At 40.9% G+C, this 27,338-nt stretch overlaps 1 protein-coding gene across 3 annotated transcripts in view; it reads right to left on the reverse strand.

Annotated features, from left to right (window-relative positions):
- NVL (nuclear VCP like) overlaps positions 1-27,338 on the reverse strand; it is a 65,789-nt gene that overhangs the window by 34,274 nt on the left and 4,177 nt on the right. For all 3 annotated transcript variants that reach the window (XM_020786565.3, XM_078382988.1, XM_078382989.1), the window contains 12 exons: positions 23,506-23,579; positions 22,204-22,256; positions 21,404-21,500; positions 20,486-20,534; positions 16,993-17,268; positions 14,037-14,163; positions 13,769-13,845; positions 13,345-13,479; positions 12,140-12,241; positions 7,536-7,653; positions 2,756-2,900; positions 1,296-1,566 (listed from right to left, as the gene is read on the reverse strand). In XM_020786565.3, coding sequence (XP_020642224.3) covers positions 1,296-1,566; positions 2,756-2,900; positions 7,536-7,653; positions 12,140-12,241; positions 13,345-13,479; positions 13,769-13,845; positions 14,037-14,163; positions 16,993-17,268; positions 20,486-20,534; positions 21,404-21,500; positions 22,204-22,256; positions 23,506-23,579 — 1,524 coding nt within the window. The remainder of the gene's footprint in view (positions 1-1,295; positions 1,567-2,755; positions 2,901-7,535; positions 7,654-12,139; positions 12,242-13,344; positions 13,480-13,768; positions 13,846-14,036; positions 14,164-16,992; positions 17,269-20,485; positions 20,535-21,403; positions 21,501-22,203; positions 22,257-23,505; positions 23,580-27,338) is intronic.

Consider the following 27,338-nt stretch of genomic DNA (forward strand, 5'->3'; position numbering starts at 1 on the left):
AATGAATGTATAAACAGCATCTCATAAAATACAGTGGTGCCCCGCTTAACGATTACCCCGCTTAACGATGAATCCGCTTCCCAACAATGTTTTTGTGATCGCAAAATGATGTTTCAAAGGGCTTTTTTTGCTTCCTGACGATCGGTTCCCTGCTTCGGGAACCGATTCTTCGCATTATGACAATCAAAAGAGCTAATCGTCGGGTTTTCAAAATGGCCACCGACTGTTCAAAATGGCTCCCCGCTGTGTTCAGGATGAATTTTTCGCTGCACAGGCATCGGAAAATGGCCACCCTATGGAGGATCTTTGCAAAACGCTAAGGTATTTCGCCCATTGGAATATATATATATATATATATATACTGTATATGTATTGGAAGCCACCCAGAGTGGTCGGAAGACCAGATGGGCGGGGTATAAATCAAATCAATCAATCAATCAATCAATCAATCAACGCAGTGAACCGGTTTTCAATGCATTTCAATGGGCTTTTTTATTTCGCTTGACAAGGATTTTGCTCTACAGTGATTTCGCTGGAACGGATTATCCTCGTCAAGTGAGGCACCACTGTACGCAATTGTCGAAATGGGTCTTTGCCTGCCAGTGGAACGACAAGGGGGAATGTGAACAACCTAGACTCCCAGAGGAGCATAATCTACAGCCTGGGAACAGCCACTGAAAAGGCCCTCTCTTGCATCTCCCTCAAACAATCCTACATGGGTGATGGGATTGAAAAACTTCCTCAGAAGATCTCAAATGCTGGAGAGGCCCACATGGGGTGATACAGTTCTTTAGCCTGGACCCAAGCTATATAGGCTTTATAAGTCATAACCAGAACTTTGAATTGGGTCCAAAAATGGACTGGCAGCCAGTGAAGCTGTTGTGATGAGGGAGTTACATGCTTCCTGTAAGATCCAACAGTCAACACTCTGGTTGTAGCATTTGGAACCAGCTGAAGTTTCTGAATAGTCTTCAAGGATACCCCTATGCAAAACATGTTACATGCAACTAAGGCAGCCAGATTAGACATCTCAAAGAGCATGCTGAGCTGGTACAGTAAATTTAACAGTACAACATACTTCCAGCTATCACTGAAACTCCTTCATCTAGATTCAGGGCTGAATTTGAAAGTACACCCCAGGCACCAACCTGACAGGGAGTGTAATCCCACCCACTCACTGCAGGCTGAATTCTTATTGCTGTTCTGCCATTTGATTCATTAAGGGTGCTTCTGTCCTGCCCCCCCTTTTTTTATGAAAGCAAACTATACAATGTTAACACCAAAGAAATAAGTACCTTATTGGGGAGATCAACCTGTTTGGTGTCCTTTTTTACAAGCTCTTCTAAGCTTCTTTCCATGTCTTGACAGGATGCTCTTTTGTCATTTCTCATGGGTTCACAAATCTCACCATCCAAAGGAAGGAGGACTCTATGCACTGCGCACATTGCTGCCTCTCGGCAAAGTGCCATGAGATCAGCACCGACATACCCTGGAGTCATATGTGCCAAGTGACCAAAATCAAAGGATTCTCGGAGTCTAAGTTTTCGACACAGGGTCTTCAAAATTCTGGTGATGTAAAAACAAAGGAAGAAGATATGCAATGTTAGTTTTTATCCAATATTCTTCAGGTGCAAAGTGCTGGGGAGACTAACATGTCTGGGTCTTCGTATATATGTGGTGGAGTTGCTAAACAATTTCTTTGTGGTACAAAGCTTCTGCTGTAAGAAAAATCAATTATTTCCTCATTTAATTCCTGTGCATCTCCTTATTTGGAAACTTATTTAGATACTGGATATCTGTTTTAATAGTTCTAGTCTTACATTATCTTATTTTTATCAATAAAAGAAAAAATAATTTAAAAAACCTTCAGTTTCAACTGAACACAAGAAAGACGCTTATATATCAAAATGATTCATCATAACTACCTGGTTTCCCCCATCACCAACTACAGGAAGCTATTTTCATTTTTAAAGCTATTACACTCAGGTGGTAAAAAAAATCTGAACGTTAATTGTAACAAGGCTATGCTACAATCCACAATTACTCAGGTGACAGCTATGGATTCACAATATTTCACACCCTCTGGTTTTATGTTTATACTTTATTATTTCCCTTTGTATAGCTGATCAAGTATTTGATTAATTTAGGGTGGCACAGATGCTATTTATTTATTTATTGGATTTCTATCCCATCCATCTAGACCAAAGGTCTACTGTGGGTGGTATCTTCCCATGCTGCCCCAGCAACATGTAATTACATAATTGCATGGGGTGGGTGCATAAGAGGACATCAAAATACTTTGTGCCATACCTTCCATGGTAAGCTGATTGAGAGTAACCATGCCCCTGTGGGCTTTGGAGTGTGACTTGGATTGTATTCCGCAAGAGTTCTACTACTCCTGCTACAAACAGGACAGCAAAAAGGCCTGTGTATCTGAGAAGTTTTTAAGAAAAAAAATGTCTGAAATATTTGCACCATTCTTTCAGTCCTTATGTACTATTGACTTTCTACCTGCCAAAAGCTGGGACTGGAGTGATCAATTCTAACTCTGAAGAGTACACATGCGACTTTCAATGTCTATGTGCCAAAGAGAAATTCAACACTGGCTTCTCCCCCAGACTGCAACAAAAGAAGCCCTGTTTGCTAAATTCCTCTTATGAAATGCATAAAGAAAGCCTGTCAAGCTTTCTTGTTGGGAACCCAAGATTTGAACATACTTATCCCGGATTAAAACAAAGAAAGAAAGCTGAAATACTTTTCTCTGGCTGCTTCATCTGGAATCCCCAAACAGATCTCTCTGTCAAATCTTCCTGCACGCCTCAAGGCGGGGTCCAGGGAGTCTGGCCTGTTAGTTGCTCCAATTACCAGGACCTTAGAATCAGTAGCCAGATTATTCAAGTCTGAGGGATGACAGAAAGAAACAAACATAGAGGGAATGAATGAAGGAGACTGCTTTCCATCAGGGCATCACTCTTTATGCTATACATTCTCAGCAGACTGCAACTCCACTCATCAGCAGAACCGGTCACCCTCATTAGTGCATATGCACCAACACTGTAATCTACAGCAGAAATCAAAGACAAATTCTATGAGGATCTGGCAGCTACTACCAAGAAAATCCCCAAGAAACAGCCGCTGTTCATTCTCAGATATTTTAACGCTAGAGCTGGTGCTGACCACAATTCTTGGCCCACTTGTCTAGGGTGGTTTGGCACTGGAAAGATGAACAAAAATAGCCAACACTTGCTGGAGTTTTGCTGTTATTATGGTCTTTGTGTCAGCAACACGTTCTTTAATACGAAGCTTCAACAGAGTCTCTTGGAGGCATCCAAGATCGAAGTATTGGCATCAGCTCGAACTGATCCTCACTAGACGCTCTAGCTTCCCTAGTATTACAATCACATGCAGCTATCAGGGTGCTGATTGTGATACTGATCACTCCCTGGTGTGTAGTAGAGTAAAACTGTGAGCAAAGAGATTGTATCACACGTATTGACATCAGCAAGACTCACGATCAAAGAAAAGTGGAGGAATTTGCCCAAGTGCTTGAGGAAACCCTTCCAGGCCTGGCTGATGCAAATGCACCTGAACAATGGGAACATTTCAATAACGATGTGTATAACACCACCTTGTCCACATTTAGCAAGAAGACCAAAAAGACGGCAGACTGGTCCAAAGCCCATTCGGAGGAGCTGATGCCAGCCGTCGAGGAAAAGAAGAGAGCTCTAGCAGCATACAAAGTCTATCCTAGTGAGTACAACTTGCAGGCTCTTTGAGTTGCTCATAGCAAAGTTCTACAGACTACCAGGAGATGTTCTAACAATTATTGGCTTCAGCTGTGCTCTCAGATACAGATAGCAGCGGATAAAGGTAACATCAAGGAAATGTATGACAGCATCAAGCAGGCTTTAGGTCCAATACAAAAGAAATGTGCTCCTTTGAAAATTGCTACAGGTGTGATCATCCAGGACCGACCACAGCAAATGGGAACACTGGGTGCAGCACTATTCTGAGGTGTATTCTAGAGGGAACACAGTAACCAAAGAGGCATTAAATAACATTGAGTGCCTGCCTATCTTTGAAGAGTTGGACAGCGAACCAACTTTAGCAGAAATAAAAGCGGCCTTGGATTCCCTTGCCTCCAGCAAGGCACCTGGGAAGGATAACATCCCTGTTGAAGTGCTGAAGTGCTGTAAAGAGATTATCACCACCGAGCTGTATGAAATCTTTGTCTTTGCTGGAGGGAAGGTAGAGTACCACAGGACATGAAGGATGCAAACATCGTCATATTGTATAAGAACAAAGGCAACAGGGAAGACTGCAATAACTACAGTGACATCTCTCTCCTCAGTGTTGTAGGGAAGCTGCTTGCCCGTGTTGTGCTGAAGAGACTCCAGGTGCTTGCAGACAGAGTCTAACCAGAATCGCAATGTGGATTTCAAACTAACAGATCCACCATTGACATGGTGTTTTCCCTCAGACAGTCACAGAGAGAAATGTAGGGAACAATGATAGCCACTCTTTGTGGCCTTCACAGATCTTACAAAGGCTTTGATTTGGTTAGCAGGGACAGTCTTTTTAAAATACTTCGCAAGACTGGATGTCCACCTCGGCTCCTTATCATCATCAGGTCCTTTAATGAGCAAATGAAGGGCACTGTAGTTTTTGATGGCTCAACATCAGATCCCTTTGACATTTGAAGTGGAATGCTGTGTGCACATGCTGTTTGGGATCTTTTTTGCTGTCATGATGAAGCATTTGGAACCACAACAGAAGGTGTCTATCTCCAGACTAGATCAGATGGAAAGCTCTTTAACCTCTCCAGATTGACAGCGAAGATCAAAGTCCAGGTGAAATGCATGCGGGACTTCCTCTTCGCCATTGATGCAGCTGTTGTTGCCCATTCTGCTGAAGACCTCCAACAACTTATGAATCATTTTAGCAAGAGACTGCCAAGATTTTGGATTAACAATCAGCCTGAAGAAAACACAATTTATGGGCCAGGGCGTGGACTCACTTCCCTCTGTTACCATCTCTACAGAAGAATTGGAGGTTATTCATTATTTCATGTACCTTTGCTCAATGATCTCTGACACTCTCTCCCTAGATGCTGAACTGGATAAACGCATTGGCAAAGCAGCTGCCATGTTCTCTAGACTCACAAAGAGTATGACTTAACAAGAAGCTGATGGCATATACCAAGATCCAGGTCTATAGAGCTTGTGTCCTGAGTACACTCCTGTACTGCAGTGAGTCTTGGACCCTTTGTGCACAGCAGGAGAGGAAGCTGAACATATTTCATATGCGTTGTCTCCAATGTATTTTGGCATCACACCTGGCAGGACAAAGTTCCAAATAGTGTAGTCCTGGGACGAGCTGGAATTGTTAGCATGTATATATTACTGAAACACCAACATCTGTTGTGAGAATGGCTGACGGTTGGATTCCTAAATATGTCCTGTTTGAAGAATTAGTGCAGGGAAGGCGCCCCAGAAGGAGACCACAGCTTGCAATACAAGTGGGATCTGAAGGCTTTAGGAATGGACCTCAACAGATGGGAAACTTTGACATCCAAGCATTCAGCCTGGAGGCAGGCGGTGCAGCATGGCCTCTCCCATTTTGAAGAGACACGTTACCATAGTCTCTTGAGACTGAGAAATGCCTACTACTAAGCCTATTCAGCAGACTGACCCAACAATAATATATTTTTAAAATTTTGTTGCAAAGCATACATGCCACAGCTTTTGCTGGCCACACAACCAATAATACAAATAACACTAGAAGACACAGAAGAAATAACATACCAAACAATGGCAAGTCTCTCTGCATGAAGTGCAGGCAATTTTGGTGTATCACCTATGTCAGATTATAATGCCCTCAGTCCCTTACCATTGTCCATGCTGGATGGGATCGATGGGAACTGTAGTAAAAATCATCTGGAGGATCAAAGGTACCCTATTTTGGCTCAAAGTCAAGCCATCACTCATGCTAACTCCCAATATGACACCAGAAGACTTTACTTTCGTACTTCTATCTGCTAACACAGCCTATATTTTAGACTGGGGTTAAAAGAGATAGTACTCAAAGACTTCGTGAGCTCCTGGTGGAGGTAATATTTGAGCAGAAAGAAAATGAGACAAGACACTTGCAGTGAACAAAATGCAACAAGAAAGGCAGTGATGAACAAGAAACCTTTAACAGACACCAGGAAGATTGCCAAATAGGTCCACAAGCTGCAATTTAAAATGACAACACCAAACATGGAAGTATTTCCTACTGCCTCACTGTAAGCAAACTTTCTCAGACAGACCCAATGGAGCAAAGCTACAAGGCAGATTTAAATCAATGATTTCATGGATTCTAGGTCAGGCTCTTAAATTGCCACACAATATTTGATTCCATATCTTTCTCTCAGTGAAAAGTTAAACACACTGAAAGAAAAATACTTTATAGATCCATCAAGTGTTTTAAAATATGCTTAAAAAGAGGCCACAGTTAAGAAAAGTGCCTGACAAATAAGATAATTCACTTGCCCTAATATTCAGGCAATCAAACAAGGGTGGCAGACTCTTCTGTACAAAACTAAGGTTAATTGGGTTAGACTATATAGTAAATCAGGAATCTATGGACATCCTGGCTTCAAGAAGCATGTTGGTACATGTTGTGTAATTCCTCCTGCAGTGAGAGCAACTAAATAAAATATGGGTTTTTCTGTATGCTTTGGTGATTCCATAAACAGTGGCTGCTCTGGCTTACTTCCTTTGACTAAAAAAGTTTCTTTATCTGGCTTAATGGTGGCAGGAAGGGAGAGATAAACCAGAGTGGCAGCCACATGCAGGTTCAGACAACATAACTGCATGTTTTGCTTAGCCAATCCTTGTGCAGACAGGCCCTTTTGGGTGACATACACTAAGCACAACACTGATAGCCAAGAAGCCAGTGTTTCTAATATAACCTGGCATGTCCAAACTTTCCTGTATGCTGCCACATCACAGAAAACCCACACTCCTCCTCCTGGGAGTGATCAAGGAGTTTTTATGGCTATGCAGGAAAACCTGTAGAAAATATTTGATCTTATAATGCCTCTTTATTCCAAGCAGTTGCTAGTATGAGAGTGACTCCAATGAGATTCCAAGGTCTACATAATATTTTAAATATACTGCTTTGCTTTTTTGTTATGAGTCTTTTAGATGCATAACTCTTACTTTCTCTCTGTGATCCATCTCTTGCCATATCCCTGGCTTCTATGAAGAATGCTACATGCAGCTCGTAAGGTCCTTGGGCCTTGTTTTGCCACAACTAATCAGTTCCTCAGTTCCACTAAGCTGTTTTGGGATATAATCTCCTGTTTCCTGCAACAAACTCCCCAACCCCCACCCGTGGAATACAGAGATCTGATACTTGAAATTCAGCTAACACACTGAAAGACATTCAACTAATGTGTCAATTTAAATGAACATCAAAATCTGATTTAAAAGAGATTCACTAACATAATTAATTTAAGGTGCTGGGGGAGGTTGCAGGGGGAGACTGACCATCCATGCAAGTCAGAAGCTGGGCTACAATTCTTCGTTCCATGTCCTTTGAGGCTATTTCTCTCTTGGGTGTTATGGCATCAATCTCATCTATGAAAAGAAGACAGGGAGCATTGGCCTAGAAATAAAAAAGAAAATATTAGCACAGACACAAGAATCTATATAAGAAACTATCAGTTTATTATGATTTTTCATTATAAAATTTCAACTGAATACTAGCTGAAAGTACTGTAAGATGTCAATATTTAACACATGGCATAACACTTATCTAACTAGACATCTGTGGGCAACCACGGCCACCGATGCCCCTGCATGAGATATATTCCCCATTCCAAGTGCTCTGAATCCAGAGATGCAAATGCAGTGGGATATGGGGTGGTGAACAGAAGAAAACATTTCTTTTGCACACTCTTCCACACAGAGGTACCACAGAAGATACTGAAAAAGACTCAACTAAAAGTCAGTACATTTATTTGGAATCACATTGCATTGAATTACCATAGCTATTATGACAACATATTAACTCAGGGAGAAACAGAAGTGTCTAGTCATATTAATTATTATCAAGCATGTGAGCACACCTGCCAGCATCAGCATGCTGGCACAAATCCAAAGGTTTACCAGCCACCTTAATGGCAGAACAATTAGGAATGGATACTGCATGGTCAGGCAAGATCTGGATTAACAAATATCAGTCGCAGAACATAGAATGGAGTGAGAACAGAAAATAAATATATCAATCAGCAGGAGATACCCTTTCCTTATGATTAGTAAAAAAAAACAGTGGTGGTTTTCAGCAAGCAGAAGACAACAGAGATTGCTCACTTGCAGGCTGATGGTATTTCTGTCAATATCCTCTGTAGTATTACAACAGATCCTCACATATATGACATAATTGCCTCCCCAATTGCATTGTAAAGCAAGCATTTGTAAAGTGAACCCTATTTCCTCTTTAGGGAAAATGTTAAAATAGAAAAAAAATCCTTTTTGCAACTATCAAAACAATTTAAAACATCTATACATTGCTTGTTGCATCCCATTTTGCCCATAATTTTCTCCATTCCAACCCTTTCCCACCCCTCCACTTTCTTGTTTATCCCTTCTCTTCCCCTCCCTGTTCCACTGTATTCTCTCTTTTTCTTCTGACCTCTGCTGTGATGGCAGTGCATTTGGGTTTTCAAGGTATAAATATTTAGAAGCAGTTTGCCATTCCTCCTACACAATACTAACAAGTTAGCTTGAGCATCACTATCATTGTCTGTGAAAAACCCTCCAGCAGTATGACTATTTGCTGTTGCTGCTAGATACTCAGGCTAACTTGTTAGTATTCCTGTTAGTACTATGTACTAACAGTGAGGTGCAGCACAGACAGTTGGGGCTGCAATGTAAAGTCTAAGTTAACAGTTACAATTTCTTGGGAAGTCTGTCAGATTCCCTCCTGAGTCTAGCCACTTGATGGTATTGCACTCAGCTCCTATAACACACTCACCATGTTAAGGTGTGTATGTTTTAGTAAACCCCCGCCCCCCACAAATTCAGAAGTAAAATCAAACTATGAAAGTAAAAGGATAAGAGAAAGGAATACTAGAAACACCAAGTCATAAATGTTAAGAAATTAATGTAAAATCCAAATTGCATTAGTGGCCTCAAAATGCAAATTCAATTTTACAGAAGCTTTCCCATTAGCTTGCAAGGCACTTTGCCATCAGTGTTCTTTGGCTGAAATCAGAGATTTTGACAAAAAGAATGCAAGAAAATTATTCCTGTAGCCACAAGAAGAGAAAAGCTTGATGAATTACCAATGATGAAACCATTAAAATTGTCATGAACAGACATGCAGGAATTGCACCACCAACTGGTTCTACCAAAATGGTACACTACATAAATACATGTACAGTGGAGTATTTTAAGATTTTATATATTTTATATTGTTCTGTTTCTATCTATGTAAGCCGCCCAGAGTAGACCTGGTCTAGAGGGGCGGGGTAAAAATCAATCAAACAAACAAACAAACAAACAAATAAATTGACCTACAGCCCTTTGGGAGAAGCCGGGTGGCAGGTAAGAAAGGCAGGAACTGATCCAGTCTTTCTTCCCAACCGCGAGGCTTCTCCCAAAGGCCAGATCGGGTCCTGCTTTTCTCCCCCTCCACCTGGCTTCTCCACTGCAGTGTTTTAGTTTTAGTTTTATTTGGGGGGTATTTTTTTATTGGGCTGGGACGGATTAATGGGTTTTCAATGCATTCCTACGGGGAATGCATTTTCGACCTACGGACTTTTCGACCTATGGACACCGTTCCAATAAGGATTAAGTCCGTAGGTCGAGACTCCACTGTAAAGGAAACTGCAAAAAAAGAGCATGCAGTGATATACCAGAAGCCAAGCTTCATAGGGTTAAACAGCAATGACAATTTTCTGGCAACTCCACACCCACAGATTTCCCTGTTCTCTATCAATTCAGCTGTAAACCTCAAAGTTGCTGAGAAGTGACCATTAGAAGCAATATGTTACTCTGAAAGCTGTAGTTACAAAGACTCTAAAAAAGACAAACAACATTTGAGTTATTGTGACCCATGAATGAGCAACGCTCCCTGCCTCCAAAATAGTTTTCAAACTCACGGCTGTAGTTTCCTTCATTGCGCCAATCCATCTCTTACTTGTTCAACCTCTTTTCCCACTGCCTTTATCTTTTCGTACAATTATCAACTTTTCCAATGAGTCTTGTCTTCACATTGTGTGTCCAAAGTACTATCACCTTAGTTTAGTCATTTTTGCTTCTGATGAGAGTTCAGGCTTGATTTGCTCTAACATCCATTTATTTGTCTTTCTGGCCGACTGTGGTATCCGTAAAGCTCTCCTCCAACATAACATTTCAAATGAATCAATTTTCTTCCTCTGAACTTTCTTCACTGTCCAGCTTTCACACCTCTACACAGCAATCAGGAATGCCATAGTGTGGCAATTTCCACAGATCTCCACCCTGGCACATCCTTGCATTTCATGATCTCTTCTAGTTCTTTCACTGCTGTCCTTCCAAGTCTCAGTCTCCTTCTGACTTCTTAGATGAAGTCTCCATTTGGATCGATGATTGAACTGAGGTACAGAAAATCTTGAACAATGTTGATTTCTTCACTGTCAACATCAAATTTATGTAATTTTTCTGTAACATGATGTTGTCTTGTTAACGTTCAGCAGTAGTCCTGCTTTTGTACTTCCTTCTTTCATTAGGAGTTGTTTCATGCTATTACTACTTTCAGCCAGTAAGGTGGTGACATTGACATCATCATATATTGATATTTCTTCCACCACTTTTCATTATTCCTGCATCTGAATCTAATCTGGCTTTCTGTATGATGTATTCTGAATACAGATTGAGCACACATGGAGATGAAACACACCCCTGTCTGAGACCTTTGGGATATTATTCTGCTTCTCCATACTATGTTCTAACAATAGCTTCTTGTCCATAGTACAGTTTTTGCAGTTGAACATTCAAATACTGAGACAAACCCATTTCTTTCAGAATGATCCATAGCTTCCTGTGATCCGTAGTCAAAGGCGTTGCTGTAACCAATCTATCTATTCTACTATAGACATGTCACAAGAAGACCTAGGAAAGGGGAAGGCACTTTGAAGGAAAAGACCTAATATGTGCATGTGGCTCTCCTCATCCCTGCTTTTTCCTCACAACAAACCTACAAAACAGACCAGGCAAACAGAAAATGACTGGCTCAAGATCACCCGAGTTGCATAGAGCAGAGATCTTTGAAACCTGAATCCAACACCAGAAGCCCCACATCACATCAATGCTTTGAAAAATAGTTGGCCAAATCTTCCTGTTTTGCTCAGGCAAAATTTCCTGCCTTCACCTGCCTCTCCTCCGTGCCCATACAGTGCCACCAAAAGCAGATTATTTTATCCCGCAGTTTGGCCTAAAACAGCAAAGTACTCTTTAAGGGGCACTTGCATGACAAGGGGGGAACAACATTAAACCGCCTTGTGCTGGCAAAGAAAAATGTCATTAGCTACAATCAGAAATAAAAGGAAAGGCCATGTTGGCTGGGCTGATGCTCTATAGACTAGCTTACCAGGTTGGGTGGATATAAGGTTGGAGATAACTACTGCTGATGTCAGGATGAATAAAAATCAATTATTTTTTAAAAAACTAATTGGTTTAAATAATGATTTAAATAAAAATTGGGGGTTTTAAAATTTAAATTCCTTTTTAAAAAACCCACTTTTTATTTAAATTGTGGTTTAAATCAAATCCAACCTGGCTGACATACCCAGCAAAGGGATCGTAATCTCATGTTACACTCACTTAAGTGGGTGTACACAGGGTTGCTCTTGAATGCCGAAGCTCGCACAGGTGCAAGAAAAAAGCAGGAGGGACTGGGGTGCAGTGGGGAAGATGGAAATTGACCGGAAGCCTGTATCAATCAAATCTGATTTTACAACTGGAAATCATGCTTATAGAAGAAAGCACAGCAGCTAGCTGCAGCATGTTAGGTTCAAAAGACTTTATGGTTTTGCCCACACATAGAAATTAATTCAATTGCGAAGAGCTGAGTGAACTAACAGAAGACATTCTCCTGTATCACTCACCACAGCTTGGTCAAAGAGCTCCCGTAGCTTCTGTTCTGATTCACCTGATACCCCTGACACAATCTCAGTAGCAGCTACTTTGAGTATTGGTAGTTCAAGTTCCTGGAATGTTTAAAAAAAACAGAAAATATCAGGATTACAAGGAAAACTACCTGCCAAGATTCAAGAACTAAAAAGAGGCCTCTGCAATGTTGAATGGGGCTGGGAGTAGAGGCAAATGAGAACACAGTGTCATGCTTCAACAGATAATTAGCAGAATGCCATTTACTGATACAGTCTGATGAGGTATTGTAGTTCCTCACTCAATATGCACTGCTTTGTTCTATGCCCAGGATAGGCACTGAGTGAAGAGGCACCCAGAGTGAAGTACTACAACTGCCAGGGAGACCTAGATGGCAGAAATGCGAGGAAGGCAAAACTCAAACTCTTTCCAATTATTCTTGGCCCTGAGGAGGAGAAAGGCAGGGTGACATAAAAGGTAACAAGAAGCCCTTAGATGTCCCTCATTTTAATATGCCTCTTTCAATGTTCCTGCTACTTCTGGCATCCAGAACATCACAGAATACACTGTGATATTTTTGATTCGGGCCATGCAGTTAGCCAGCTGTTGCTTCACAGTGTGCTTTATAACAACCTGAACGAGTCCTACGGGAAGGACTAGTATAGGACAAGATAGATAGCAAGAGTACTGTACAAGACAGAGTTCTTGTTTAGGCAGGGAAATCAAATGGTTGGCGATGGGAATATTTTTCCCAGCTCTCAACGAGCCAGTTGAAGTCAGGAGGCATCACCATGTCCTGACATCATCAGGTCTCCAGCTGAAACACTGGATGGAGCTTCACCATTTGGTACTTGCACCAGGATCTGGCTTCAGCCGCCATTCTTCTTCCCTATGAGCAAGCATTTCATTCACTCTATTTCTAGGGAAAGGGTGAAGAGGAGGAGGGTAATGCGCTTAGCTTTCATCTGCAATCAACGGTCAAATCAAATGCTGAGAGGAAATAACCCAGAGATTCTTCCCCAGTGCCTCTGCAGCCTGTGGGGCTTTGGAGGGCACCTAGGAGATTCCACCAGCTACTTTCCATCCCAATGCAGGCTAGGATCCTGCTTTAACTTTAGATCATGTCCAACCTCTTTTAGATTCTAAACCATACAGTACATGGCTTCAAGCAGGAAAAGGAAACGTCCAAGTCAAACAGTCTCACCCCAGCAATTGCCTGTGCTAATAACGTCTTTCCACATCCTGGAGGTCCATGTAGAAGAAATCCTCGAGGTGGAACAGCTCCTAAGTGGTTGTACACTTCAGGATGACGGATATGGATTAGCATCTTGCATATCTCCTACAGTGAAAACTGGGCAGTTACTATACTTAGTTTGTTTTTTTTAATAGAAGTCAAAATTTGACCAGATAGGCGGGGTATAAATGAAATAAATAAATAAATAAATAAATAAATAAATAAAATAAAAGTTTACGAAAGAATGTTGATCACACAAATCAGTGACTAGTCTCATAACCAAATAACTGTTACAGTCAATCCTTGTGATTATATAAATGTTTATCTCCTTCACCAAGTTCACATATATTGTTCACTTCACATTTATCCAATAATATATAATAAGAAATCAAACCTTCAAAATCTCATCATTGCCTCCTACGTCCTCAAATTTCACAGATGATGTCCGCAGCTCAACTCCATTTTGTTTAACTACAAGAGATGTTGGAGACATTAAAAGAACAATGGGAATGGGATTATCTTTCAATATTCTTATCACTCATACAGAAAATATAGACAAACAGTTCAGAAAAAAATTGATGGAAGTCATGAAATTTACAAAACAGGCTCTTTCATACTGTTAAGATTAAGTCCTCTTAAAAATGAAGAAAAGTCCATCTTACTTTTCCGTTTTCTCAAAGCAGATTCTATTTCTTCATCTACATCTTGAAATTCTCTTTTCCTCCTTTTATATCTTTTGCTCCTTGGTTTCTTCCTTGCACTTTCCAGAAAAGATAAATCTTTTGCATTCTGAAGCACAAATAGCAGAAAGAGGTGGGCACAGATTTTACTGACACAATTTATGCAATAAGTTATTGAACAAGTCACATAGCAAGAGGGTAAATAAAATAATATGCAACATAACCATTTTTTTCATGGCTCTGTTTGGACAATAATCAAACAGAACACAAAGCTCATTTGCAAGTCATCAGATATAACTTCCTAGCTTACAAATAATGGAAAACACTTTGGTTTGTTCATTCTCTTGCATAAATATTGGTTTCTCAACTCTTTGTCTTGTTCATCTCTTGCACAAAGAAAGAAGCAAAAAAGCTTGGGTAAAGCATTAAGTCTTGTTCACACTTTAATTCACTATGTATTGAATTCCTCTAATTTATGTCACCATGTGTTGCCCTACAACCAAAACTACTAGGAAGACACATGCAACTACAAAACTGAACACAACAAAATCAGTATTTAGCTACATTCAGTGAAAATTAAAACCAATACCATAAACACAGCTTAGTTATGTGCTGTCAAGTTGGAACTGACTTATGGAGATCCCTAACAGGGCTTTCAAGGTAAATGAGATATTTAAGGAGCTGTTTTACAGTTCCACACCTACAGTGAGTTTCCATGACCAAGTGGGAATTCGAACCCTGGTCTCAAGAGTCCAAGTCTGTTCCTTTATCAGTTTCTCCACACTAGGTACCTAAACATAGCTTTGTACTTCTTTTAAGGAGAAATTTTAAAAGAGTAACACCTTTATATGTGCCAAGAGGGAACAATAAGCTTAAAGTGCAACTGGGCAAGCAAATGAATAGCAAGATACTAAAAATAAGGTAACAAAGTTTAGGATGGAGGAGATACCGTTTCCCCGAAAATAAGACAGGGTCTTATATTAATTTTTGCTCCCAAAAATGCATTAGGGCTTATTTTCAGGGGATGTTTTATTTTTTTCATGTACAACAATCTACATTTATTCAAATACAGTCATTTCATCTTCTTCTGGTTGCTGCACAATGGTGGAGGGCGGGGTTTCACTTAAGTAGGGATTATTTTTGGGGCAGGGCTTACATTACGAGCATCCTGAAAAATCCTACTAGGGCTTATTTTCAGGTTAGGTTCTTATTTTTGGGAAAACGGTACCAGATCAGATTATCTGGGGAAGGCATTTCAAAATTTGCAGGGAAGGGCTACTACTGAAATGCCTGTTCACAAGTAACCACCCACTGAATTCCACTATGCAGGTGAGTAGAGCAGTGCTTTTGAGACTGGCTAAAGTAGAGGACTTGTGCCAACGCTGTGATTATCTCAACATAAAACAGCATTTTGTTACGGAGAGTAGATTACAATGCCTAAGTGACACACAAAATATATCAACTGTCATTAACAGTCACTTGACGTGCTTGGGACTCTTAAATGACTTCTCCTGAGCAGCACTTTTGCAGGGACATTCTCACGCTCTGTGAAAAAGCCAAGAATGAGAAAGTTAATGGCCAGAATCTTACTAGCAATGTACTTTTGTATAAGGGAAATCACACAAATCTTGGTGGCTAATAACTGCTCATTAACAAGAAGCTGATTATGTTTCTTAGTAAGCACCTCATTGCTTTATCAGGTGAATGCCCAGGAATGCAACCAGCATCTCATTAATGAGCAGCAACTTCATGCCAAGATACGTGCAATTCTCCTTATAAAAGTATAAATCACCAATATGGTTCTGACCAATATTGCAAAAAGTGCTCCTATGCAGCAAACTGTACCTTCATCCAACTTTGAATAGCCACTGCCCAAAGCAGAGAACAGAATGAGAGGATGGCTCATTAAACTGGTTTTTAGTGTGGGCTGGGTTGGAAGGGGCACCACTTAAAAGGGTAACTACTGCTATGTTTTCCCGAAAATAAGACAGGGTCTTATATTCATTTTTGCTCCAAGAAACGCAATAGGGCTTATTTTCAGGGGACGTTTTATTATTATTTTTTCATGTACAGCAATCTACATTTATTCAAATACAGTCATGTCATCTTCTTCTGGTTGCTGCACAAGGGTGGAGGGCAGGGTTTCACTTCACTGGTACTTATTTTTGGGGTAGGGCTTATATTACGACCATCCTGAAAAATCACACTAGGGCTTATTTTCAGGTTAGATATTATTTTTGGGGAAACAGGGTAGGGAAAACAAAAAAGAAATTAGATTGTTAGATACCATTACAGTTTGGAATGGCTAAACTTGAGGAGTGTTTTCTATTGGAAAAACTGTTTTTCCATTCTGAATATAAATTTTTTGAGGAGTGTGAAAACACACTGGCTTTGGGTGATGAAGGTTAAAGTATTATAAGAATTAAGCTTTAGAGTCTATGTAACTACAGTGGTGCCTTGCTTTACGATTGCCCCGCATTACAATGAATCTACTTTACGACTATCTTTTTGCGATCGCAATAGCGATCGCAAAACGATGGTCTAAATGGGGGACTTTCGCTTTGCAATGATCGGTTCTCTGCTTCGGGAACTGATTCTTCACAAAACGATGATTTTTAAACAGCTGATCGGCTGTTTCAAAATGGCCACGGGGTAACTAAAATGGCTCCCCGCTGTGTTTAGGGATGGATTCCTTGCTATACAGGCAGTGAAAATGGCCGCCGTATGGAGGATCTTCGCTGGAGTTTTAAGCCCACTGGAACGCATTGAAAGGTTTTCAATGCATTTCAATGGGGTTTTTATGTTCGTTTTACAATGTTTTCGCTTAATGGCGATTTTCCTGGAACTGATTATTGCCGTTAAGCGAGGCACCACTGTATGTGGTTTTGAGATGAGACATGTAAGATAAAGAAAGTCATACTAATATGAAAAAGGGTACCTCAGCAATCTGTTTAACACTATCACTTTCTTCTTCTCCGCAAAGATCAATGAAAAATTTTTCCTCTTTTCTGCTTGGGTTTTTATCAATAAACCATCCACCTTCAGAAATTCTGGTCTCGGAAGGTGTTTGAGGAGGGACTGTATTTAATCCAGATGTCACCACTTTTGAAGTTGTGTCGGATTCTGTCTGTACATTTTTAGGAGAGGCTTGAAGTGAGTCTGGATTTCCTTTCCGGTATAAGGTCAATAAAGATGTGTTCATGTGATTTGAGGGCTGAAATATACACAATTGATTTTTTAAAGATGGATTTTTCAAATAATACAGACTGCAAATTATACATAGAAAATACTAAATAGTATGCTTACAAAAACTGTTTTAAACTTACATTTAAATCACAGTAATCTCTAAAACAGTACACTTAAAATGTAATGCTACAGACAAAAACATGCAGCAATTAAAGCAACAGAGGAAAAAGGTGAAAATCAAAATTAAGCATAAAAAAGAAAATTGGAAGATAATAAAAACTTTTTTTGCTGAGAAACAAAGATTTTCACCATGTATTTGAATATAGCAACCAAACAGACCTCTTATTCTGTCTTGGGAAGCCAATTTCAAAATTTATGAGCCACCAGAGAAAATGGTATATTTCATGGTCAGCTTAAACTCACCTCAAAAGCTTACCACCTTATAAATTAGAAAGAGATATTCTCTTTTCTATCTATGGTAGCTATTTGTTTTATTTCCAAATTCTGCAAGGTAGAATATATTGCCTTAAGTACAGACAACTATAAATCGGACTTTTAGATTTTTAAGAGAATTCATCAATTATTCTCCTTGTTTCTATTCTTCTACACCCCTGACAGACGTTGAAAAGTTACTGTTTAGAATCATAGAAAAATGAAGTTGGAAGGGGCCTACAAGGTCATCAAGTCCAACACCCTGCTCAATGCAGGAATACAAATCAAAGCATCTCTGCCAGGTGAATACAGTGGTGCCTCAACTTACAAACATCCCGACATACGACCATTTCAAGTTACGACCAGCTCCAGACGCAAAATTTTGCTTTGCCTTGCGATTGGAGCTTCGAGTTACGACTGGAAAAAAGGGCAGGGGAGAAGGTGGGAAATTCAAACTGCTAACCGTTGGTGATGAACAGGCTGCTTCTTTGTAGATCTTCTGCCCCAGCGGTTAGAGTGTGTGTGATTGGAGCAGGCTTCGGACTGCCTGGTAAGATAAGGTGCTGCTTTCTGCTTTTTATAAAACGTTCTGGGTGGGTTTTGCACCGTGGTTTTGGGCTGGGGTCAGTTATGTTTCTGTGCTGTGATGGGTCTTGCAGAGTTTGTTTGCTTTTTGAGTTGTTTACCCCTTCAGCCAGAACAGATTAATCATGTTTCCGAAGGGTCTTGCAGTGGTTTTTCCCCCGCACAGAACAGATTAATCACGTTTCAATGCATTCCTATGGGAAATTGTGCTTCGACTTATGACCATTTCGAGTTATGACCATCTTCTGGAACGGATTAAATTTGTAAGTCGAGGCAACACTATATCCAAGTTTTCTTGAATGCCTCTAGTGTTGGAGCACTCACCAACTCCTGAGGTAACTGGTTCCACTGTCGTACTGCTCTAACAGTGAGGAAATTTTTCATGATATTCAACCAAAATCTGGCTTCCTTTAACTTGAGCCCATTGTTGCGTGTCTTGCACTCTGGGATGATTGAGAACAGATCTTGTCCCTCCTCTGTATGACTTGAAAAGTGCTATCATATCACCCCTAGGTCTTCTTTTATCCAGCCTAAACATGCCCAATTCTTTCAGCCTTTCCTCATACGACCTCTGGGTAGAGTGGGCAGCATATAAATTAAATAAATAATAAATAGTAAGGCTTGGTTTCCAGCCCCGTGATCATCCTTGTCGCCCTGCTCTGAACTTGTTCCAATTTGTTAACATCCTTCTTGAAGTGTGGTGTCCAGAACTGGACACAGTACTCAAAGTGAGGTCTAAACAGTGCTGAATAGAAGGGGATTAGCACCTTGCGGGATTTGGAAATTATACTTCTATTAATGCAGCCTAAAACAGCATTTACCTTTTTTGTAGCCACATCACACTGTTGGCAAAATCCTTCTTGCTCGTAGTTTTGCTGAGCCAGGTCTCCCCCATCTTGTAACTGTGCAATTGGTTTCTTTTTCTGAGGTGCAGTACTTTGCACTTATCCCTGTTGAATTTCATTCTGTTGCTTTCAGCCCAGTGTCCCATCCTATCAAGGTCATTTTGAATTTTGTTTCTGTCTTCTAGGCAGTGGTCCCCAACCTTTTCCCAACTGTGGACTGGTTGGGGGGGTGGCACGCTCACACCAGGGCTGTCATGCTCGCGGGGGGTGTCGTGCTCGTGCACATGTGGGGGGGGGTTTGTGCTTGCAGGGGGGTGTCGCACTCGCACGAATGGGGCATGTCACGCTTGCAGGGGCGGAGTGCGCTTGAGGGGGGGCAGGGGATCTGTGTCCGCGGCCCGGTCCTGCCTAGGCCGTGGCCAGGTCACAGAACGGGAGTTGGGGACCCCTGTTCTAGGGTATTAGCTATTCCATCCAATTTGGTATCATCTGCAAATTTGACAAGCATTCCCTGCACTCCCTCATCCAAGTCATTAATAAAAATATTGAAGAGCACTGAGCCCAGGACTGACCCTTGGGGTACCGCACTTGTGACCTCCTCCTAGTTAGAGAAGGCCCCATTAATCATCACCCTCTGAGTATTATTCTGTAGCCAATTGTGTATCCACCTGACACTTGATCTATTAGATTGTAACAGTCCACATTTTTCAGGTTCCAGCCATACTTTGCCTACGTCATGGTGCTGGCCTGCAGACTATGTACACAACTGTCCCAGCGATGTCTTTCACTGAGAGGTACTAAGGCTGCGCATGTGACTGAGAAGCAAAAGCAAACTTTGATATCCATATACGTGTTGGTGAACACGTTAACTGCATAGCTGAGGAGGTAAGGGGCCATGTAGAGCTCTCCTACAAATATCCAATACAAACAGCCAACTGGCAGGACAGTATCTATAAGCTGCACAAAGAGCAGGAGCCTCTCTTTTCAGCACAAACCTCCTGCTTTATAGAGAGAGATGGGGAATCTGTGACCCAGCTGTTATTGGACTACATTTTCTAGCATTCTAGACCACTCAAGATGGCTAGGGCTGCTGAGCATCTACCAACTCCTGAAGGGCCACAGATGTTCTCCCTCTCAGTAACAAGAAAAACCTTCCTGAGACACTAGATGGCAGGAGTTATTTATGTATCACAGGGTGCTTGGTCTACAGTGCCACCACCACTTATTTGTAGCTCACTGGACAAAGATGTTTTGCCAATTACAGATTTAAGGCTGTTACCCTCTACATTCATTGCACAGTCTGATCTTGAAATTAGAAACAATGTTTGATACAAATAATGCTAAACGTATTTTATAAGAATAAACACATGCAGACAGACTTACAGGTAGGTCTGTATCAGTATCTGAGGAACCCATGCAGCTTTCTGAATCACTTTAGGAGAAAGGAGAGAACATTCCAAAATTGTGAAGTTTAATACCATTTCTAAAAATTATAACCATTCACATAACTGGTAGAATGTTTCCATTTTGGGTCAAACTGTCACAATGTGACTCGAAAGGAGAAAACCTAGCTCTTTAAAATGTTCCATGTACATAGGGAACATGCCTCCCTCACTAAGAAAGACAATCTCAAAGTCTCCATCAAAGAAATCAGATAACAAAGTAATTTACTGCCCTCCAAGGACATCTGGTTAATAAAATATTAGCTCCAAAGAGTTGTAACCACAGTTAAAACCATAATATGATATGGCAATAACTAATGTTTGCAAAGACAGCTGTCCAGAAGTTATTCCTAGCCATAATTACCTCTGAAACTGAATGGCAGAGGGGGATCAATATCTGCTCAAGATACAAAGAAAGAAGTGATATGAAAATAATGGGGCAACTACTTGTCTATAAAGAGATCTCCTCCCAGGTCTGCCCAAGGCTTCCCTCACTTATACAGACCAGTTTGGGAGGGGGAGTACATGGAGGAGGGGCTACAGGAGGAAGGTGTTATCACCTCCATCTATGTTCTGCTGAGAGCTGTCCCAGGGGAAAATTATTTACCCAGTGGCAGAAGTCTTATTAGATATTGAGATGTGTCACCGTAGAAGTTATAATTGTGGCTATTTGATAAGATATCAAGTGACCAAGCACAGAACTGACATGCAAGAAAAACGTAGTCAACTAGCTCTGGGAACTTCAGCTGCTCCTCTTGCATGTGCATAAAAGCCAATAGAATTCTGACCTGGATTTTGGGGTTTTTTTGTTTTTTGTTTTTAAAAAAATACTAATTCTTTTTATATAATTTGAAGTTACTTTTCTTGCCGTCCAAGTCTTGATTTCTTTGCCGAATGTTCATCTTCCAAAGTTTCTAAATCCTCAGTTTTGAGTTCATCACTGATAATTCCAAAAACTATACAAAGTGAAAAACACAGACAAAATCAGTTGTTATCCTCTATGGCAGATGGAGAACCAACCCCTGAAAACTCAGACAACACAACCAATGGTGAAGGATCATGGGAGTTGTAGTCTAAAACAGTTTAAGGGCCTAAGGTTCCCCAGTCCCTCTCTAAGATGCAAACCCACAAATCCCAATTAACATCTAATAAAACAAACAGCCAGAAACACCATGAACAACACAGATCTAGATCTACTTAGATGTGAGAAGGATTTGCCCAAACAGACTGCTGCCTAAGGGTTAAAACTAGCTGAATCCTATTTGGTGACTATCTGTATACATCTGTTAAACTATTGAAAATACTTTGGGATAACCCTAGACCAGTAGTTCTTAACCTTTGTTACTCATGTGTTTTTGAACTGCAACTCCCAGAACCCTCAGCCAGCAGAGCTAATGGTGAAGGCTTCTGGGAGTTGCAGTCCAAAAACATCTGAGCAACAAAGGTTAAGAACCAGTGCCCTAGACCACTGGTTCTTAACCTTGGGTTACTCAGGAGTTTTGGGCTGCAACTCCCAGAAGCCTTCACCACCAGCTGTCCTGACTGGGGTTTATGGGAGTTGCAGTTCAAAACCATCCAAGTAACAAAGGTTAAGAACCACTGCCCTAGACAACCCTTGATGTAATAATTTCCCTTCAAGTATATTATCAACAAACTCACCTTTCTCAACCTGTATTCTAAAAGCGTTTCTTTTTCTTCTTCCATACTCAGCACTGAAAACCAATTTAAAATATTAACACTTTATTAAGAGCCTTTTCCACATATTATACTTTTTAATGTAGAAAAAGAACTAAAAATTACCTAAGTCACTTATTCATACTGGATGCATAAAAAGAACTAATACTGATACTACAGAACTGCTACCTGTTTTATTTATTTATTTATTTATTTATTTATTTATTTATTTATTTAATTATTTATTTATTTAATTAATTAATTAATTAATTAATTAATTAATTAATTAATTAATTAATTAATATGTCGCCCACTCTACCCAGAGGTCTCTGGGCGGCTTACAATAACAAATGATATTCTTCCTGTATGTCATTGTTCAGTCCAACATGGCAGTGTTTTCGGAATTTGTTCATTGATTGAATTTTGAAAGATATTTATCTATTCCTCTTGCAGTCTTCCTGCCCCATCTTATCAAGGGCCAAGAGGAAGAGTTCAGAAGATTTTACTCCCATTTTCAACTAGTGATACTTAAACATTTTATTCAAAGAACTATGGTCAGCAGTAAAAAAATGATTTAAAGCAGGGGTATCCAAAGTATTGCCTGTGGGCCCTGGCCTTTTTATCTAGCCCATCTAGGCGGTCAGGTGTACATGCGTGCATGTGGGAGGGCGTGTGAGTGAGTGAGTGGGAATGCAGGCAGGTGGGTGTGCGTATGCGTTCCTTTAACCCTCAAAAATATCGCAAATATAGCAAATTATGTGGCCCTCTGTGTGAAAAGTTTGGAGATCCCTGGTTTAAAGAAACAAGCCAGGACTGTAAACCATGATTTACAAAACCATTCCATTGGGTCTCTCTTAGAGCAAAATGAAAGAACTAATTGCCTCACTTTCTCCCCCCCCCCCCAAGATTATTCTGATGCATGCCAGTCCTTTCCAGGATTTTCTAGGTACACAACACACATAAGTGGTTTACTATTCTCTTTTTCTGTATACACCCTAGGGTTCTGCAGCTTGCCCATGACCATACACAGGCTGGTTCTTATCTCTGGAGGCACAGTGAGGAATCTTACTTACCTGCATGTACCCTCTAATTGTCAGCCCCAGTGGACGGGGCTCCATCTCTCTCCCGCAGCTTCACCACTGTGTGAATGCGTGACTCCGCCCCCCCCCACTGGGTTCTGTTGCAACCTGAACCTAACATGATTGTTGTGCAGAGGAGGAAGACCACTGCGTGGAGGGAAGCAGAGTCATGCACATGTGTGCCCAGCTTAACGGGAACCTTGCTTACCTGTATGTTTTCTGTAGATCTGCTGCTAAAATTCCAATGTCCACATACTGGCCACACTGACTGCTGCTCAAGTACTGCAATTAATAGATATTAAAACAAGCATAAACAAAATCTTGCAAAAGTGTGCAAAAGTGATTATCCACATAGAAGTAATAAATAAACTTTAAAAAAATCAAATTAAGGAAGATCAAGCCATATCTCCTTATCAGTATACAAAGAGCTGTTTCTTACACATACAGCTTACTATATGAAAAGAAAGGAAAAGGAATTACTTAGCGGCAGAATACTATAGTGCTTACTTACTATAGTGCTTACTTGCAAGCAAACATGTTAGTGAAGAATGGTTCCACAGTCTGCTATTTGACATAAGGTTTTGCTTTCCCTTGCAAAAGTTCTATAGGTGGAAAGGGTTCAAGTTTCTGGAACATGGAAATGGAGGGGGGAAAGCCAACCACTGCAGGCAGGGTTGCTTCCTCACAAGACTCAGGGCATTTGTAAGTGTACCCATTAACAACTTGAAAAAAGAGAGGTTACCTACCTGTAACCATGGTTCTTCTGGTGGACCTCTGTGAATTCACACATGTGGTTTGTTCTCCACCTGAGCGGGACATTTTTGGATGTTTCTGGAGCTTAAAAGACATTTGACAATGAGAAACCCTCCGTGGAGCACAAGCTCCGTCCTCCAATCTTCCCCTCAGTTCCTTCCATAGTCCGTCACTGTCAAGGTAGTATAATAATCGACAATGTGACAGACAAGAGGGGAGGAAGGGAGGGATTGTGTGAATCCACAGACGTCCACTAGAAGAAACATGGTTACAGGTAGGTAACCTCTTTTTCTTCTTTGTGCCCTGTCTGAATGCACACAAGTGGGTCACTGACAAGCTCACTTACCGGATGGTGGGACGCCACGGTGGCAGAGATGTCAAAATTGCCCTGCCGAAGGCAGCATTGTTCTTTGCTCTCACATCGAGGCAGTAATGCTTGACAAAGGTTGATGGATTGGACCAGGTTACTGCTCAGCAGATGTTTGGTAGTTGTATTCCATGATGGAGAGCAGTGGATGTTGACAATGCTCTGGTGGAATGGGCCTTTAAATGCTCAGGAGGTGTTTTGCCTGAAAGCTCATAGGCCAAAGACATTGTGTGTACTATCCAGTGAGAGATGGTTTGTGGTGATGCTGGATTGCCCTGGTGAGGACTTTGAAAACACAGAAAAAGCCTTGGGGACTTCCTGAACGTCTTTGTCCTATTGATATAAAAGGCTAAAGATGTTCGGATGTCCAGCATATGGAGCGTGCGCTCGGTGGATGTAGTGGGAGAAGAGAATAAAGTTGGCAAAATTAGGGGTTGATTAAGGTGGAAATCAGAAACAACCTTTGGTAAGAATGAAATGTCAAAATATAGGGTGATCTTGTCCGGATGAAATTGTAGGTAAGGTGGATCTGATCTTAGAGCTGTTAGCTCACTAGCACGTTTGGCAGATGTTATTGCCACCAGAAATGTTATTTTCAGTGATAGAAGTTTTAAATTACAAGTAGCCATCGGTTCAAAGGGTGGTTTGGGGAGAGAATGGTCATTTGTAGTGACCACTGTGGTATAGGTAATTGTCTTGGAGGTCGAATATTTAAGAGTCCTCTGAGGAATCTTTTCAAAGTTGGGTGAGAGAAAAGTTTTGATGATTGAGAATGTGGAGGTTGATGGGCTATAACTGCTGATATATAAACTTTCAGAGTTGAATGCGAGAGTCCAGGATCAAATAGATGTAGAATAAAGGTACGGTAACTTGGTATTGCCATTAAATTTCATGATTCAGTAAATGCGATGAAGGATTTCCATTTTTGTTTTTATATAGTCTTTGTGTTGATGGTTTTTAAGCCCTGTCAAAGACATTTCGCAAGGCGGGAGTATCTTCCAAGCTGTCAAATTCAGAGATTGAACATCGGGGTGGAGGATCGCTCTGTTGCTCTGGGACAGGAGGTTCGTATTGACAGTAGGTGAAATATATCTGTTGCCATGGATTGTAGATGGGTGAACCATGACTGTCGTGGCCACCATGGAGGAATGATTATGGCGTCTGCTTGATATTGATGGATCCAAATGATTGATCTCTGAATTAGAGGTATTGGGGGAAACAGGTATAGTAGCTCCTTGGTCCAGTCTATCATGAAAGCATCTCCTAATGACTTGAGATCGATGCCAGCTCGAGAGCAGTATCTCTGACACTTGGTACTGTGTCTGGATGCAAATAGGTCTATGGATGGGTATTCCTATCAATGGCATATAGTCTGGAAAGTATGGTCGTCTAATGTCCATTCGTGTGTTCGTGTTGGAACTCGGCTTAATCAATCTGCTATGTAATTGTCTTTTGTTGAGACATGAATAGCTACTGGGAAGATGTGGTGGAGATAACTCTATGGTAAGGTATAGAAGTCAGAGGGGGTGTGTGCCTCCCTGCTTGTTCACATAGTACATTGCGGTGCTGTTGTCTGTGGCTAGTTGTACTGCATGTCCTTCGATGATTGGTAAGAAGGCACAAAAGGCTTTTATGATTGCTAGTACAGTAGTTCTTGGTGATTTACATGTAATATCCTTTTTTTCCTTGTCCAGAGACTGTGTATTTCTAATTGTCTGCAGTGGGCTCCCCAACCCGAAGGGCTCGCATCGGTCATGACTTGTATCAACAGCTGTAATGGTCTTCCTACTGCTAGACATGGAAGAAAAGTCCACCAGGTTAGTTGCTCTGCCAGTTCTGGTGTCATGACAAGACGTTTCGACTGTTGGTCTATCATGGCTTTGAACAATGACAGGAACCATGCCTGTAACGATCTCATCTTGAGCCTTGCATGTTGAACAACAGATGTGGTAGACACCATGAGCTTGACCAGACATTGGGCTTCAAATGCTGATAGCGATGTCATGGGTCAGAATGCTCAGATGGCTTGTCTTAACCTGGTGACCCTCTCTATTAGTAGAAATGCTCTTGCTTGTATAGAATCGAAGTGGGGTCCAATGTAATTGTCAGTTTGTGATGGTTCTAGGTGAGATTCCGTATAATTCACTCTGAGTCCTAGGTTGCGTAAAGTATCCAAGGTTATTTCTGTAGCCCTGATAGCGTCTTGATATGAGGGGGCTACGATTAACCAATTGTCGATGTAAGGAAAGATGACTATTCCTTGAAGGCGGAGATGGGGTGCAATCAGTGCCATACATTTTTTAAACATTCTTGGGGCCATGGATAGTCCGAAAGGGAGCAAAATTGTTATGATGCTCCGTTGAAAATTTTTGATGTAGTAGGTGGATCGATATGTGAAAATAAGGGTTCTGTAAGTCGATCATGACAAACCAGTCTCCCCTTTCGTTGTTGTTTCTGAAAAGGCTGTTTTCTCTTTTGTGAATGTTGGTTTTGAAATGGCTGAGAGGTGAATGTCAATGTTGAAGGATAGCATCTGTCCTGAGATTGCTGCCAATATGAACAAAAGGGCTGTTGATAGGGATAATGTTGTTGTTAATAAGGCTGTTTTCTGTATGGTGCTCTTTGATATTGAGAGGGCTGCTATGGTGTGTAAGATTTTCCAGTCTTCCTTAGTTTATGAATGTTTTTCATCAGTTCATCTGTTTTTGAGTTGAAGAGTCCGGTGACATCAAATGGGAGATTTTCTATCCTTGTTTTTGTATCATCTAAGATGTTCTATGATCTGAGCCATGTGTGTCATCAGAGTGCTATGGATGTGGCCATTGCCTTGGATGCTGCATCAGCTGTGTGTCTAGCAGCCACTCTCTGTTGTTTCACAAGTGTTGATGCTTCTGTATAGGTGTTTATTAAATCAGGTCTGG

The sequence above is a fragment of the Pogona vitticeps genome, chromosome 1 (assembly GCF_051106095.1).
Source record: "Pogona vitticeps strain Pit_001003342236 chromosome 1, PviZW2.1, whole genome shotgun sequence".
NCBI classification, from domain to species: domain Eukaryota; kingdom Metazoa; phylum Chordata; class Lepidosauria; order Squamata; family Agamidae; genus Pogona; species Pogona vitticeps.